The sequence below is a fragment of the Mytilus edulis genome, chromosome 11, assembly GCF_963676685.1.
Source record: "Mytilus edulis chromosome 11, xbMytEdul2.2, whole genome shotgun sequence".
Classification (NCBI taxonomy): domain Eukaryota; kingdom Metazoa; phylum Mollusca; class Bivalvia; order Mytilida; family Mytilidae; genus Mytilus; species Mytilus edulis.
The window spans coordinates 2,658,316-2,677,588 of NC_092354.1; the positions used below are offsets into that span (position 1 = coordinate 2,658,316).

Genomic DNA, 19,273 nt, shown 5'->3' on the forward strand with positions numbered 1-19,273 from the left:
ATGTCAGTTTGTCGATATTTCTGTGTGGATGAATTTATTTTATAAGTGTGTTGATATGTCTACATGTTGATGTACGAGTCTGTTAATTTGTTGATCTGTTAGTGTGCCAATATGTCAAGGTGTATGTATGAGTCTGAAATTTTAGTTATGTTGTCAGTGTGTCAATATGTTTGTGTGTCGATGTATGAGTGTTAATGTATTGATATATCAGTGTGTTAATGCGTTGATGTTTGAATCTGTTAATGGGTTGATTTGTCAGTATGTCGATGTATTAAGGTGTAGATGTTTTAGTATGTTAATGTGTTGATATGTTGATGTGTTGATATGTCATGTGTAGATTTATTAATCTGTTAAAGTGTTCATCTGTCAGTGTGTCAATATGCAAATGTGTTGCTGTGTGAGTCTGTTAATGTGTCGTAATGTCAACTTGTGGATGTTAGAGACTGTTAATGTGTTGATTTGTCAGTGTGTCAATATGTTAATGTGTTAATGTATGAGTTGTTCTATATGTTTGTGGTTTAATATGTCAAGAGTGTCTATATGTCTACGTATTGAGGTATGATCCTGTCAATGTGTCAATATGTCGACGTGTGAATATTCTAGTCTGTTAATGTGTTGATTTGTCAGTGTGTCAATTTTTCAATATGCAAATGCTTCAGTCTGTTACTGTGTAGATCTGTCAATGTGTCAATGTATGGTCTCTTAATGTGTTCATCTGTCAATGTGTTTATGTTTGAGTCTGGTAAGATGTTGATATTCGGTGTGTCAATATGTCAATGTGTTGATGTTTGAGTCAGGGAATGTGTTGATATGTCAGTGTGTCAATATGCCAATGTGTTGATGTTTGAGTCTGGTAATATATTGATATGTCAGTGTGACAATATCCAATGTGCTGATGCATGAGTCTGTCAATGTGTTGATCTATTAGCGTGATGATGTATGTGTGCTAAAGTGTTGATCTGTCAATGTTTCAATATGTCAATGTTTTGATGTATGAATCAGGTTATATGTTGATATGTAAGTGTGTCAATATGTCAATGTGTTGATGTTTGAGCCTGTCAATATGTTGATATGTAAGTGTGTTAAGATGTCAATGTGTTGATGCATGAATCTGGTTATATGTTGATATGTAAGTGTGTCAATATGTCAATGTGTTGATGAATGAATCTGGTTATATGTTGATATGTAAGTGTGTCAATATTTCAATGTGTTGATGTATGAACCTATCAATGTGTTGATCTATCAGCGTGATGATATATGTCTGTTAAAGTGTTGATCTGTCAATTTGTTGAAGTGGGAGCATGGTAATATGTTGATCTGTCAGTGTGTCAATATGTCAATGTGTCTGTTCAATATGTCATTGTGTCAATATGTATATGTGCTAATGTATGGGTCTGTTTATATGTTGATCTGTTAGTGTGTCAACATGTCTATGTGTTGATGTTTGAGTCTGTTAATGTGTTGATTTGTCAATGTGTTGATATATCAAATGTTGATGTATGAGTCAGTTGATGTGTTGATCTGTCAGTGTTTCAATATGTCAATGAGTCGATATATGAGTCTGTTATTTTTTCTAATCTGTCAGTGTCGATATGGTAATGTGTTGATGCATGAATCTGTTTAAGTGTTGATTTGTCAGTGTATCGATATGACAATGTGTTGATGTATGAATATGTTTATGTGTTGATTTGTCAGTGAAGCAATATGCCAATTGATGAGTCTGTTTTGTGTTGATCTGTCAATTTGTCGATATGTCAATGTGCTGATGTATGAATCTGTAAAAGTGTTAATCTGTCAGTGTGTCAATGTAGCAATGTGCAGACCTCGACAATAACGCTTGTCCAATTGTCCGGTACCAGAGGGAAACATGGTTGGACAAGTAAAAGCTGTATCAAGCTTGTCCGTTGGGACAAGTACAATTATTCTGCAGAAAATAAACTTCATCCAACTTTGATGAACAAAGTATAATTATAAACAACAAACAAACAAAACAAATATTAATTTGACATGTTTCTGTATTCTGTCTATTCAAATGCAAAACTTTTTTCTTCGACATGTTTACTTGCAATCGATAATTTTTAACTGGTTCTTTGTCAGGTACTTTTTAACAAGTCAAAAGTATACTATTCTCGGAAACCAGTCATACTGATCCAAATCAATGCTGCACTTTATAGATAAGGTAACTTTACAGTACAGTTCGTCACTTGGACAGGTTTAGCTCAAAGTTTAAGACAGTTTGGCACCGTAGGACACATATTTAGTGGACATGATTGATAGTCAGTTTGGCAAGACAGGAAACAATTTGGGACCAAGACAAATCAGTATCTCATTTTCTTACCTTATTATGTTCTTTATAATAAATACCATACCGGTAATTTTTTCACAAAAATATTTTTTTTATTTACCATAATTTCATAAAATTCACAAAATCATATTTGATCATAAGTAGAAAAAAACCAATACTTGTAATATGGTGACCTATAGTTGTTAATTTCTGTGTCATTTGGTCTCTTGTTTTGAGTTTTCTCATTGGCAATCAGACCTCATCTTCTTTTTATTGATTGCATTTGAATAAAACTGTTTTCAACTAAAAAAAAACAGGATACAAATCCAATGAGCAATGATGAGTGTACAGGCCTATCAGATGGTGCCTAATGTTTAGATTCTGATGAGACTGACATTGGTGAAAACTAGAACCTAAGTCCTGTGACATGACTAGATTCAGTTGTACTTGACTCATATTTTGAATCTTTTTCAAAAGAAATTCATCAAATTCTATTCTATTATTTAAATCCGTTTTGTTCCTTTAATCAACTTAGAATGTAAAAAGGTTATTTTTAGTTAAAAAAATTTGGACAAGTAACAATTTCATTCGGACAAGTAAGTTTTGGTATGTACATGTCCTACTGGACAAGTTGAAAAAAAAAGTTATTGTAGAGGCCTGATGTGTCGATGTATATATGAGTCTGTTATTGTGTTGATATGTCTATGTGTGTATATGTCAATGTGTCAGTATATGAGTCTGTTTAAGTGTTGATCTCTCAAGGTGTTGATGTGTAAAAAGCTTTAGAACTGACAGTGTATTAATATGTCAATTTGTTAATTTGTCAACTGGTCAATGTGTCCATATGTCTATGTGTAAAAAGCTTTAGAACTGTCAATTTGTTAATTTGTCAACTGGTCAATGTGTCCATATGTCTATGTGTCAATGTGTCCATATGTCTATGTGTCAATGTTTGAATTTGATCCTCTTTTGATTCCGCAATTTTAAGATAATGATCTGTCAATGTTTTAATATGTCAATTGATTAATATGTCGATTTTTTAATAGGTCAACTGATCAATGTGTCTATCCGTCTATGTGTCAATGCATTAATATGCCAAAATACTACTTATTCTGTATAATCCACTTAAGCCGATGGCTGGTTTTCAGAAATTCAACTTCCCATTATTTGGATTAGAATTAACACAAAGAAAAACACAAGTCCATTAAAAACATTAAACATAAAATTGAGAACAATTACTGATCCACTAGTGGCATCCATAAGTTTGTACTTGCAAAGAAACCCTTCAATACATAATTGTGTGATATCCTGTCTTTTTACTTAATTTATTTTATTATTCCACACTTTGTGAATACTGATAGTTTATTTTAGTGAGACATCAATTTTCACTGAACTTGTATACATTAAAGTTTAGGGGTCAGCTGAAGCAGCCTGTAGGTGTGGGATGTTCTGGCTGTGTTCGAGACGAATGGGTGGCCTTGGGCTGTTTTATGCTTTTTGATCTGGTTAAAGTCTCTTCTACTATTGTAGGCAGAACATAAAACATCCATTTACTTGTCTTAGGCAAATTAGCTCTATCCCATTGTGGCAATACTCTCAGGAAAGTATGGATGTACTTGGGACAACAAATATCCGTATATTAGAAACAAGTAATCATAAATCATTTCAGCCGGTATCTGAATAATAAACATTAGATAATTACCTTCAACTACTGGTGCTGCAGGTTCCTGTAAATGGGTGTCAGGAGTTACTTCTGGAGATGTCTTTGACATGACAGTCTACAAAAGAAAAATATGCTATAGACTATCATGTCCCATGTGAAAACTTGTCAAATAGTTTAATACCCCTACAGGAAAAAAAGTAGAGGGTCAGTTGAGGGCTATGTGGAGGACATTTGAGGGCTAGCGGATTTAAGCAAAATAGTTGAGAGCTAGGTGTTGAGCAGCTTTCTTTGGTTACATCTTCTGACATCAGACTCGAACTTCTCTTGAACTGAATTTTAATGCGTATTGTTATGCGTTTACCTTTCTGCATTGGCTAGAGGTATAGGGGGAGGGTTGAGATCTCATAAACATGTTTAACCCCGCCGCATTTTTGCGCCTGTCCCAAGTCAGGAGCCTCTGGCCTCTGTAAGTCTTGTATTACTTTTAGTTTCTTGTGTACAATTTGGAGTTTAGTATGTTGTTCATTATCACTGAACTAGTATATATTTGTTTAGGGGCCAGCTGAAGGACGCGGTACTGGTTTTATACAATCCATACAACTTTTACCAACCTCACTCTCATCATTTGATATCGATTGTAAAGATGTTTGTAAATATTTCGAGTCTGTATTATCATCATCAGAAACACCAAAAGACGGTCGGTCTCTATTTGCTTCTGTTCCATCAACATTTTTTGTTTCTAGTAAATAGTTGTTTTCGTTTTCCACGACGATTGATTCTGAAGTTGATTCAAAATTTCTGTTGAATGGATAGTTTTCCGTCTCATTGTCCTTTTCTGTAATATCAGCAATGCCTGAATCATTCAGTTGTTTCTTTTTTGAATCATTTCTTGTGAATGTATAGACTTCCTTATCACTTATTCGCAGGTAGGTTAAGGCACTTATGGGTGTTTTTTTCCATTAAATCGGCCATAATCATTTAATCAGATTTTTGTATTTCATCTTGCCATATTTCGTTACCTCAATTATAAAGAAAAATGTTCATACTGATGTAATAAAAAAATTGAGAACACTGGCTCATGTTTACGCACACCTGTAATTTCGTATCACGTGATTTCTGTGGTATGTCTAGTGACATTCACAAATCGGAAAAGCACAAGTTGTTCCTCACCATTAAATTGGGATTTTTTTTTACACATCTCTTCAGAAATTGACACACTTTAGAAAAAATGATACTCGCAGACCCGGCTACCTCAAGTATTGTTTAAAATAAAAAATGTTTTCTGTAAATAGGTCCGTTGTTGTTAAAATGCGTGAAAAAAGACCAATTTTGTACATTAATCGTAATCTCTTAAAATGCGAGTAGCAATTTTTAAAAGCAGAAAAAAATTCCGAATAAAATGATATAGACATCCCGTTATAATAACATATGGAACAACTTGTACTTTGGGATTCTTTATGTTTGTCAACAAAGGTAAAAATTTCATCGCTTGCCGTCAAACGTTCAAGAGACGTCAACAAAACACAAAGGGACGCTACTCTGTAAAGATGCGGGAAATGTAAAACGAAACCTCAAATCGATATGACTCGCGATTGTATTCACCAATTCTTGCATTATTGCTTGCATTCATTAAAATAACTTACCTTTATGTTGATTTATATACTTTTTAGTATTCCTTGGCAATTCCTTCAAGTGATTGGAACAGTTTTCACAGACGTATTTTACGTTTAGTACTCATGATATCTAGAAAGTATCTACAATCTAAATGTTCTATCTCGGACAACTGAGGAAAAGACCAACCTGAAGAGAATATCTGTTATCTTCCCTTGTACAGGCTATGAGCTAGTGATAATACAAAATAATTAGCTCTAGTTTGTTCTTGGAGAGGAGTTGGAATTTTCAACATTCTGACAACAATTTTCAAGGAATGAGACATCTAAAAAAGTTGACCATTAATTTGAAAAGATTCTAAAACGTCTATATTTAAGCTTCATATGTGTTAAGAATAAAATTGTGTATGCATATATAAACCATTAATGATATAACTTTACTATAAATATAGATCTATCTAGAGTAAACCCAACTGAAAATAAGCCAATCTGATGTCCCTATAATCATCCTGAGAAACACCAACATAAACCCTTGCACACAATAGACAACAATTTTTTTGGGGTGCTTATGAGTGAAATATTGTTGAAATACTATTTTGTTCTTCTGTAGGGTGTTAATGTGCATGAATTAACAATTTGGCATACATGTACATGTATAATGTCCCATATACAGTTGAGGAAAATATATCCTCTCCATTTATCATTGAAATAAAATGATGTAAATTTCACTTGTATTTTTAAATGATTAAGTATATTTTTTTCACCCGTTTTCCCTGCATCTTTTGCCATTTTTGGGGATATATATTTTTCTGTGTAGGAAGGGGCCTCTGCACTAATTAGGGATCATTCAAGGACACAGCAGCCATACTGATTACAGGAGTCAAATTTGGTTAAATTATGTCCTAATGTACCACAATAACATTTAATGTGTATTTCACTCTTCTACATTTTATTTTCATCAATGACAAACTTAGAAACATGAACTACTGCAACTTTTCAAAGGTTATTTTGGCCAGATCAACAAAAGACAGTGCAGCAATAGATTTTTTTAATAATTATGATAATTCCAAAACTACATCAAATTTTGTAAAAGCAAAGTATATAAATAGTATATCAATTCAGCAGAGACATGAAAACTACAATATTTTTATGACAAAACACAGAAATCTACAGATACCATCATATGACATATTCAAAAACCAGCTCCCTAAACTTCAAAATTATGTAACAAACAGCAAATATTTTGTGCATAATGGCAAAGCTGATGAAAAAATGAGGTTCACTGATAACTTCTCTCTATTCAATTGGCTTAAACTTCCAGAAAATGAAAAGCAAAGCCACAAATTGCAAGATTGTTCCACCTGTTTGACCACCCATGGCAGCATATCATCTCTGCACAAGTCATATTCTCATGCTTCATCATTAGTACAGCCATGTAAAGACCTTGTAAACAACATCAATGAGATTATTGTGTCACCGTCTTCATCAATTGGAAAAAAAACAGTTCAAAATGTTATCAAAGTTTTAGAACCAATTATTGAAACCCAATTTAACATTAATTTTAAGAAAACGTTGGCAGATGTTATGAACATGTCACCTAGAGAATCGGCTGTTGAAAAAAACAACAAAATTATGACATCGATTCGAGAGACAACACAACAAATAGCGGAATCAATGACTGAAAATGATGGTGACATTCAAAATGTGCTTGCCAGTGGGAAGTCTTTTCTACAGTATGAAAGGGAGCGACTTCAAACCTGTTATGTTACAACCGACCAAGCTGAAAGACAAGCTGATGACCTACAGACCAAACTTGCCTCAGGTAAAAAGCCAAAGACACACATAGGCAAATACACCAACTATAATTTTAATCGACAAGAATTTCTTGAGGAAGTAAAAAATTGTAAATCTACCATCATGAATTGGACCCGAATGGCTATCAAGTACAACGTCACGTTAAACGGAAAGCTTGCTGGCAATGGGGGGCAAATCCTTAAGCAATTTGCACAGGACAACGATATTGACGTCAACCAATTTAATCCACATTTAAGGATAAGTGGAAGGGACCATCTTCAAAGAATTAGGAGGTCAAAAAAGCGAGTCTTCAGGGGAAAACTTGCTATTCCAAATAAAAGAACAGCTAAGAAACTCAAATCTATTATTCAGCACAAATTGGAATCAAAATTTTACGACATTGGCCTAAAAATTGCCCCTAAGGAAATCCGAAAGAACACCATTGATTCTTCAGGTAATATTCAAGAAACATCAATTCAAGTATATGGCCGGAAAATTCCCCTTAAAGATATAATACTGAAAGAAATTCAAAGGCTTACAAAATCTGGCGTCTTAATATCCAAGAGTGACGAGCACTACAAATCATTATCAAAGGAGGCCGTCAATAATAGGTTAAAACAAATTTCATCAACAAAGTCCACTGAAACAGACAACACTACAGAAATTAACCAATTAATGACCATGGAGAGACAGATTCACCTTAAACTATGGCATGACCATTCAGATATCCTGAACCATACATATATAAGCTTTATGGTCAGCTTTCTCTATGACCATGCAAACTTCCTGACCAATGAAGAATTTAAGGAAACCTATCCGAAGAAGAAGCCTGTAGATGTTCAAGCTATTGTAGAGAGACCAAACCTGTACATTTTTGGACAATCAGGTATTGGCTACTACTGCACTTGTTAACAAAAAAGGGCTTTATTTTGCAGTAAAATACAATAACCCTTTTTAGATGATATTTCATGATCTTGAAAATAAATAATACTGTATAATTTCATGACATTCTACAAAGGTTAAAAATCTATAATGTCAAAACGTTTAATTAAATCAGTCTGAAACTATCAACTGTGAAGCATCAACCTCTCAGTAAAATACAAATTTAAAAAAAATAATTCCATGTTTGGTTCCGACAATGCAATCTCTTTATCATTAAATAAGAGTGCACTCACTGAAATCTCTCGCTTACTTTAACAACCATTGATTTATGCTGATCATGATAGTCCTTTATTTAAATTCAAAAGCATTACTACAAGAATTACATAAACTTAATATGATCCTAGGACAAGGTGAGATCAACCAAACAAGAAATACATTTGCACCTTACAATCATTCAGAACACCAAATATATAGTCAACCTATTTTGATTATCACCAACATGACCAATGAACCATGAAAATAAGGTAAAGGTCAGATGAACCAGACAATGCCAGACAGTCATGTACACCTTACAATCAGTCTGTACATTAAATATAGTTGTCCTACAAATTAAAGAAACAATCTCATCCATGAAAACTTAACATTGACCAAATGCAATGAAGCATTAATTCTAGGTGAAGGTCAGGTGATACCTGCCAGACATATTCACATTAAAATCATTCCATACAACAAATATAGTTGACCTATTGCTTATAGTTTATATATGTATATATATAATTAAGAACAATAGATTACATGTAAATCTCAAAAACTTCACACTGAGCAATGAACCATGAATATGAGGTCAAGGTCAAATTAATCCTGCAAGTCTGACATGTTCGTCCTAAAATATTTCCATACACCAAATATAGTTCACCAATTGCATATATATACAAGTATTAGAGAAAAAGACCATAATTCAAAAACTTTAATTTAACCACTGAAACATACAAATGAGGTCAAGGTTAATTGACATCTGCCAGTTGGACAGGTATACCTTACAATTATTACATACACCAAATATAGAAGGCCTTTTGCTTTTAGTATCTTGAACACCAAAACTGAACCATGTTCACTGATCCATAAAATGAGGTTGAGGTCAAATATTAACAAGAATTTGTCCCAACTTAGTACACGGGTGCCCACTTGTACTATTATTTTCCATGTCCAATGGACTGTGAAATTGGGTAAAAAATCTAATTTGGCATTAAAATTAAAAAGATCATATATGCCATAGGGATGTGTACTAAGTTTCAAGTTGATTGGACTTCAACTTCATCAAAAACTATCATGACCTAAAAGTAAAACCTGAAACTAAAACTTCCATTTTCCATCTTCAGTGGACCGTGAAATTGGGGTCAAAAGTCTAATTTAGTTTTAAAATTAGAAAGATCATATTTTAAGGAACATGTGAACTAAGTTTCAAGTTGATTGGACATCAGCTTCATCAAAAACTTCCTTGACCAAAAAATTTAACATGATGCGAGACAGACAAACGAATGAACGAACAGACCAGAAAATATAATGCCCCGGTATAAAAACTGTGGTCAACATGAGGTCAAGGTCCTTGCAAGTTACACACATACTAAGTAAAGTAATCCTATTGCTCATAAAGAAATAACATTACAGGGAACTTTCGTCACTTGATATAAACATTTCAAAAAACAAAATCTGCCACTTGAATATACATGTATACAATGTATGTAGCATTGTTTGGTCTCATTTTCTGTTGCAGGATGGACAAAATGATATTATATACATGTACATCAACAAGATTAAAAAATATATGAAGATATTAACAATAATTACATGAATTATAACAAAAGCTGTATGCAACATTATAAGTTCAACAAAAGGTGTATGCAACATTTTAACATAAGTTCACACACTGAAATATCTGACGATGTTTTAAAGTTTCTACTATATTATTTTTCGTTACGGTTTCAAAATAACCAAACTTTCAAAAAATGTTGTAGACTTTGGTATATATACATGTATATTTGTAATTAATGATATAAAAAGCAGAAATAAATGAAGGGTCTTTTTTTGTATAAAGTAACACTTTTGGTCAGATGAACTTAAATGTATAAATGAGGTCGTGATCAAATAACTGAAACCAATCCAATATTCATGTACATCTTTAAATCTCTCCATACATGTATACCAAATAATTTAAACTTTTTGCTAACATGCAGCATTAAGAGATTTAAACATAATCACAATATTTCAACATTACCAGTGAAGTACATGCTTATAGCAACCCGACTTCTAAATATCCCTCAATTTGCTGACCAAACTCAAATCAATGTGCTGGTAATATGAACAACTATGAGGGGGGATAGAACCTTTATCGGGACTCCGGGATTGGGTGTTTTTAAGCTCAGGATTTCTGGATTGAACCTTTCGGGATCTGGGAATCCTTTTTTCGAATTTCAGGACCTCGGGAATTCGGGATTTCTAAGTCTGGGAATTCGTGTTTTTAAGCTCGAGATTTCTGGATCAGGACCCCTCCTACCCTTCATCAACTATGGGTTTTTTTTGGACATTTTTTAAGCACATACATTTTGTACATGTACATGTACCTAAAATCCTTAAGGAGGCACTGTTAAAGTCTATTAAATTTTGGTTAGACATGTTGAAGTTTTGCAAGTTTTATGTTGACTTACATGACTTAGTGATTTGAAAAATTGTAGTAACAGAATTTCTATTCCATGTATACAAGTTGCGAATAGAAAATGTTTGTAATTTTTTCATTTTTTTTGCAGGCTCTAAGGACACAGAACAAGTATCATATACACCTACCAGAACAGAAGATCTAGAGGAACTGAGGAACGGAGTAATATTTGATGGAATACCATACACTTTTCAATTGAGATTTTTCAGCGGAGATGGACCAGCACGACAATTTGAGGCTGGTCAGCAGAGAGGGGGAAATTATTCATGCTTATGCGGTGTACATAGTAAAAATCACATTAATTTGGAATGCTGTTTTAAGCGAACACCCTTTGATTTGGAAGACCGCAGGGCAGTATTTTTGAAAGGGGAAAGTCTGGTCAAAATAAAACAAGGAAATATCAACCCATTCCAAAATTTAAGTAAAGACGAATTAACTGAAGAACTCGAATGTAGAGGTATTGATACTTTTAGGCTTAAGACAAAAGCAAGTCTTCAGGAAGAAATGTCAGATTTGCTGCATGGAATATCTCGCCCACCTGCCCTCCTCCTACATTATCCAGAAAAATCCCTGACAGAGAGTAACGTCTACTGTTACGAGGTACTCCCGTGCGAGCCACTACATGACATTTCAAATGTAGTCCAAAACATAATTCAAGAATTGCCACATCATGTTAAACTTAAGTCTACAAAACTGGATTTGGAAAAATTTTGTAACAACACCATCGGAGACAAAAACCAAATTAAAGGATCAGATGCGCGTCTTTATGCCATAAAACTTTCAAAGTTCATAGAAAATTTACAATTGGATGGAAAAATATCGTCAGATATTTCACAACTTATTAATTCTCTAGTAGAAATTATTAATATTGCTTACAGCTCTGTTGAAAGAAGAACTCCCAGACAAATTTTAAGGTTGTATAATCAAACTTTCCTGTTCGCTGTATTGTCTAAATCCATCATAGGAATTCCAGTAAAGATGACACAAAGAAAATTTTATGGCAGTCATTTCCATAGCTTGGTTGTGCATCTGCCGGAGATTTATAGAATTATCAATACGAAATCTATCCTTGCCGAGCAGGAAGAACGAACTTTTGGATCACTAAGACGTCTCGCGGAAGGTACAACTAATCGAAAACCTGGTTGGATTGTTGACAACACCATTTTGAGATTTAACTGCCAGCAAACTGACAACCGTATCTGCTCCTTCTCAAAACAGAACTCTGTGATAAGCCAACAATCAAAATTACTTTCAAAGCGGGAAAACACTATCTTTCCTAAAGAGATTTTTGGAATCAAGTCGTCTCTTTTCCAGTCACACCTTGAGCGCATTGCTGATTATTTGATTCCAGGATATAACATATGGTGGCACTACAATGGCACTGAATTAGTCTTTCACGACTCTGTGGATGAGCCTGAATTCCGAATGCAAGGTCCTGATACTGCAAACTTCAGATCAACATCTTTGAAGAAAGAACGAGCTATCATTGATGACATTTGGCAAACCAGTGTGGACAAGGCTGCATCATCTGAACTTGTCCTTCCATTATTGCATGTCAAAACAAGGGAAGATGGAAAATTGATCTACAAAAGAACAAATCTGAAGTCAGGTATGTTATACAATATATATAGTATATATATACATGTATGTTGTAATTTGAATGAAATGAATGATACATATGTATATATGCATGTCAATCTGACTTTAGGGACTTCCCTACTCAGTTTCAAAAGAATTAGCTTTTCAAAACACTATTTTTTATTGATAGGCGATCATTAGTAAAGGAATCAAAAGAGCAAGAAAATATCTATGTGCTTGTTTTCGAGATATTAGCCATGGAAATTTTGGTGGGAGTTAAAACAAACAAAATTTTGAAAATGGAGGCAAATAAATTTCTTAAAATACAAAACTAGATCAAGAAAATGAAACCAATATGTAAAACATTCATGCTTTTGTTTTTAAATGTTTACGGATGATTTTTTTTTTTGAAATACATTTGAATTTTTGTTTTTCAGTCATGAAACATGCAACCAGTCCGACAAATAGCATCAGTGATCAGGATGAAACAAATGATAATCTTGAGGAAACAACTGAGAAAGAGACAAATCAAGGTAAACTCATATTAAGCATTGGTATTAACAATTAAGGAACTTCTAACGAAAAAAAAATAATTTTAGGTAAGTTGAAAAGACAAGAATTATAAATAACTAATACTATTTTTTTAATTATGCACACCATAAAACATTAATTTATGAGGTTCTCATTCATACTGAATTTATACAATATACATGTATTAAAATTTACATCAGTTTAATAATCTTTGATTTTTTTTTCTCACTCTACCATGATAGTTTTAAGTGAACTTGCACTATTAAATCCCATTAATGTTGGTTATTCTAGATGACAACTCTGAGTCCACAGAAGATTACATCTCGAACATTCCTAGTGTGCAAGGTAAGGTAAATTGTATGGCAAATAAAGTAAAATATTTGTGAAAAATGTGAAATTTCATTTTGTTGTATTTCAATATTATTTTTATTATGTATTTGCCAAATGTACAGGTTATTTTCTGTCCATGAAGTCTTTCTTGGTATATCTAACCACATAAATGTAATATAAGTTTGTAACATTAATAGATCACAAATTCAGGTATAAAAAGTATCTTAGTACTTAGACACGAACCTTTAATATCTTATTCACTTTTCAATTATTGGTTAACTAGTGAATAGTTTTGATGAGAAATCTGTACTTCTTACAATCTCATGGTAGGTGTCCCATACATTTATTAATAAATAAACATCTCATGTTCTCGTAACAGAACCACCAGAAGTACCAGCAATAGACCAAGAGAGAAAACACCTGGAAGACAAGGAAAACAAGGAAAAGTACAAATCATACATTAAAGGTAATTCTGATATGAAATGTTTCTTTCGGTTATGTCAAAAATGATTCATGCAAACTACAGATTTATTAAAATGTTTTAGCAGGGAGTAAAATAAAAATTAACTGACATTATTCAGATGATCATGTTTTTTTTTCAGTTTCAAGATGGACTGTACAACGTTAACCTACATGTAGCAAAATTGATGTCCATGAGAGTCTGTTCAGCAAACCAAACAAATTACCAGGTATATTTACACAATCTTTTGACTTCAGATTCTCATTCTCAATATTGGTGGAATTTAAAGAGGCAAAGTTTTTTCTTCTTTTTGTTGTTAATTTGCTGTTCACAACTCCTTTTCGATTTCAGCTAACAGTGCAATGAAACCACTCACATGCAAGAGGAAACTATTCGCGTCTGAAGTTTCCAAACCAGAAATTGGTGAGTATTAAAATGATAAGTATATATTATTACAAGTTTAATAGAGCATGTAAAATATGTGAAATGAAATTTCAGAAATGTCATAAATCAAATGTTTAAATGAAGTTTTTAAAGATTATTTTTATTACAGTTTTAAATAAATCACTGTCATGACTGTATGCAGTATCAGATATTTTTGGAACAAAAAATAAGTTTTCAATGTAGCTATTTAAAAAAAAAATATTTAAGTTTGAAGGAATTGAAGAAAAAAATAATCTAAAAATGCAAGCGAGAGCAAACGAGGGTGAAAACTCTTTTAATATACTAAATACATACTTGTTTTATGCTTCAGCATCATGTAGAAAGAAAACAACACTAGACATGGTTGTCCAGCTACTTGGCCCATCATCAGATGTGGATGACTGTCTTAAGTACAGGGAATTGAAGCAAAAACACCCTGGTCATAAGTCCTTCATATCAGCTTTTGATCAATCTTTCTCTAAGCTACAGATTGAGGTCAGCAAGAGATATTTTGCCCTGAAAGAAGAGATTACAAAAGTTGATGAAAAGGAGAACAGGGAGAATCTGTTAGCCGACAAGAAGATTGCTCAAAAGCTGCTTGATCACTGGGGAGTGTACTACTTTTAATGTCCAGTGCACTAAATAATGATTCTTAAATTTAAATGTTAGGAATATACATAAAATAATTTTACCCAATTTCATACATGGTTCCTACTAAAGACACCTACCTAGGGAAGACATTGATTTAAGCTACATGTATATAAAGTAACATGAATAAGGAGATGTGGAATGATTGTCAATTATACAGTTTTCTTTAATTGACCAACATGACCAAAAGGAATGTAAGTAGCTATGGTCAGTGTTCAGCAGAAGATATTTGAGAGAAAAAAAAACAAAATTTTTCAAATCTGACACAAAATACACCTTTTCACTAGTTATTTCTTCATTCATCCTATGTATATGCATATTTAGTTAAGTAATTTATGTATCATACATGTCATATATATATATAGGAAAAAGTGGTATGAGTGGAAATAAGACAACTCTCCATCAAAGTCAAAATTTATAAATGTTAACCATTATAGGTGAAATAACGGTCTTCAACAAGGAGCCTTGGATCACAACAAACAGCAAGCTATACAGCATTAAACTGATGTTTCAGAAAGGGCCCCAAAAATGACTAGTGTAACACCATGGCAGGTGTTTAACATCAAGTGGCAAATATTACATGCATCTTAGGACTTGAACATGTTAATCATGTAAATAATACATGAATATGAACCCTGCTTCATGTATCAACAACCGTTTTATTAGTGTACATTAACTAGTGAATAGATTAAATATGCAATTGTATAATAAGCACTTTTATATGTTAAATGGTGCACTGGACATTCTTATATAAGTGTGCACCCTTAGTGGCTTGGATCACAAGGCTATTTTCATAGAGGCAAAATTCATAAAAGTGGGAAGGGGGCAGGTTGTTAAGAGGGGTACCCTGGTAACATTTTTAAACAAGTGATAATTACAAACTACCATGACCATGATGACTGAATATGTGTGTTGAATCCTCAGAAAAATTCCTGATGTATAAGGGCTGGAATATTTGACTTACTAAAATTTAAACAGTATGTAATAGGAGACAAAAATTAAGGAAATGTGATATAATTGCAAATGACATAATTATTCTTCATAGACAAACAGACTAGAATGTTAATTAATATAATCATAACACTATATAAGGAAATGAGATATGATTGCAAATGACACAATTTTAGATCATGTTTTAAAGGGGGGAGGGCTTCAACAATGAGCAAAACCAATACCATGAAGCAAGATACAATGAAACCGGGCATGAAAAAATGATTCAAACGAGTAAACCTACAGCCTGTTTAAGCTAAGGAAAATATCAAAAATATGACAGACAGCGACCCTTGTAAACAACAGGCAATTATAAAAAGACAAACAAATGGGAGGTCAGATATATGTTTTAATTGCGGCTTTAAAATCACAATTTTACCTTCAACAAGTCCACTTACTATAACCTTGTTAAATGCAACATTCATTTTCAAAGCCTGCCCCTGTTTTTTTAAATAGATCTTATGGTTAATATGAAAGGATTTATGAAGGGGACCTCTTCAATAGACAGACATGGCTGATGCTGTATTCATCTTCAGTATAAACTGTTTGAAATTTAAATACATGTACACACTTTTTGTAATTAAGTCCATATCTGTAAATCTGCAGAAACGTGAGAAAATCTAGAATGTCATATTGAGACTCATTGGTAAAAAAAAAAAAGGTACTTAAGTCAAATAAGTGTCAGATTTTAAAATAGTTTCATACAATTTCAAGTTACATTCAATCATATACAATTTTCAAATATATTATGACAATGGTACCAGTAAATTCCAGTTTTGTTCAATAATTAGCATAATTAGAGTTGGGGCGGCAGGACCTTTTTTGGGACGTCAAATGAGGTATTTTTACGCTCGGGAATTCGGGATTGACCCTTTTCAGGATCCGGGAATTCTCTTTTAGAAGTTCAGGATGTCGGGATTTATTTGTTTAAATTTGGGACCTCTGGATAGCATGTTTTTAAGCCCTGTCTTTCGTGATCAGGACCCCTCCGACCCCCCTCCTTTGGAAGCTTTGTCCTGAAATCTTTTTTTCGAAACAGTGAATACAGCATCAGCCTCATTACCTGTACTTAAGTTACCGCCATGAGTACAACCAGAGATTTATACCAAGCTTCCAATAACATCAGGATGATACCACTGTCAGGATACTGGATATGACAATGCTTTACTCGATAATCCCAGGGGTGTGGAAATTTGATGTTCAACCCATGTAGGACAAGTGCATCTATGCAACGGGACAAATATTTTTTTAAACAAGTTATAAAGACAACATCTGAATTTAAGAGTCCTTCTTTTAACTATCTGAAATGACTAGTATACCATTATACAATCGGTCAGTGTGGGATTCTGCGCTATACCATTCATTCTTAAAATAATAGGACAAGGTCATTGATAGGGTTCTGAAAGAATTTAGGGTCAGTGTGGGTTTTCTACGCTATACCCTTATTTATAATTCTTTGCTCAGAAGGAAATGATGGAAGAGACATAAAAATCATGAAATGCCAAATCCACCATGTATCTAAAATTTGGAAGCAGACTTTTATACAGACTTGCTAGATAAAAGCAGAGGCAGGCTGGACGCTGCATTGGCCTTTCAGTAACAGACACCCCTGGGATATATGACAACATAATTTATCGGATATGACATTGCAATTCACTGGATTTGACAACTCAGCTAGAAACCATAATTCAACAATCAAAAAGGAAATAATTTTGACTTAGACCTTATATTTGGACGTATAGACTCGCGCATATTAAATTCTGAATAAAGACTGCTGGTCAGTGAATTGCAGTCGATAGTGGGATTATCCACGACGTACCTTTTTGCTGATCAGTAGTAAGAGTTTTTTTTCTCCAAGTCAGACAACGAATATAAAAATGGCGAGCAATTCTGAAATACAAGTCGTAAGAAGGATAGAGGATTCTAAAATACACAGAGAGATCATAAAGAATTGTCGCATTGTGAAAAGACAGTGAATTGATGTGGTGTTTTAAATATTATAACTTCTGGATCTAGGATTTCATAAATATTCTGCTAAATTTCTAGCTTTTCATAACTAATTTTAATGTTTATAATCATTGATAAAGTTAAAAGGTAATTAAATTTTGTACAGTTAGTTTTTGAGTGCATTACTTATTTCTTCATTTAAAGAATAAAGTTAACAAATTATCTAATATACAATGTAAATAAAGATGGGAAAAGTTATTAAATAATTCAAAGTACCAAAATAGCATAAAAGACCAACAATAAAATCATAATGACTGGCAAGATAATAAAAAAAATCCTGATTTTATTGAAATTTTTAATTTGTTTCGTTTTTAAAGGTGTAATAAAAACAGTGGTTTCAAAGAAGAAGTATTAAACAAAGTGTTTTCAAAGAAGATGTAAATGGCATTTAAGGGTTTTCTTGCTGTGTAATTTCTCCATGTTTCATTAAATTTCATGCCATATTCTGAATTGCAATATTTCACAAGTCCAAGTTCAGCACCTTTAGAAAATGTTTAGGAAGTTCTGATATTAAATAAAACTTGTTTTTCTCTCTCCTTGGGTAAAAGTTATTTATAAATTAAATAAATGATAAACATGATAAAGATGTGAATAAGTTATTTTTTTTTGTAAGAAAATATGAATGTCTGTGTGTAAACAAACTTCTTCAAATAACAAAAAATGAATAATGAAAAGCATTTAATTTATTAAAACTATTAAAATTTATTAAAACTATTAAAACTAACAAGTAATTCTAAACTGATTATACATGTAGTTTCTAAATGTACCTTATTAAAAAAAATAAGTTGGGCACCTAACATGGGTTTAAAATGGAAACCTAACTAATTATTACACAGCAATTTTGTTAAAGTGAAAAGTATAAAAAAATGTTCCCCTTGGACTGAAATTTGCAATGTGGTGGTGGGTGGGGAATGCAGCCAAGATATGTAAAATCTTGCCAGTCACAAGCCTGGAATGAAGGTAACTTCAATCAATGGAAGTGACCTTCTGAATGCAGAGTGAACCACCATAAGAAGGAATAAACTAGTTTAGTGTGATTTTTCAGAAAATAAATTTGTACAAATTAACAAAATGCACTTCATGTTGCAACGAGAACAATCAATATAGTTTTACTATAGATTGAGTTTAATATTTGTCGGATATCAATTTATGAACCAAATAATGGCAAATTAAAAAAATTCAATGAACAATTGACAACTTTTCTTAATTCTAATGAAACAGGGGCCCATATTCTTAATGATTCATTTAAAGTTTTGTCTTTACCATGTTGACCATTGATGATGTTACCTGATACATGTACATTACATTTTGTACATGTACATCATCTCATAATAGATTAAAGCTGACAAGACTTGGTACA

At 32.8% G+C, this 19,273-nt stretch overlaps 2 protein-coding genes across 2 annotated transcripts in view; one reads left to right on the plus strand and one right to left on the minus strand.

Annotated features, from left to right (window-relative positions):
* Positions 1-19,273, minus strand: part of LOC139493894 (uncharacterized) — a 482,493-nt gene that overhangs the window by 164,446 nt on the left and 298,774 nt on the right. The window lies entirely within an intron of this gene.
* Positions 14,020-14,994, plus strand: LOC139495042 (uncharacterized). Its single transcript, XM_071283195.1, has 3 exons — positions 14,020-14,074; positions 14,197-14,268; positions 14,600-14,994. Exons 2-3 carry the CDS (start codon positions 14,208-14,210, stop codon positions 14,893-14,895), a joined length of 357 nt encoding a protein of 118 aa, XP_071139296.1. The 5' UTR covers positions 14,020-14,074; positions 14,197-14,207; the 3' UTR covers positions 14,896-14,994.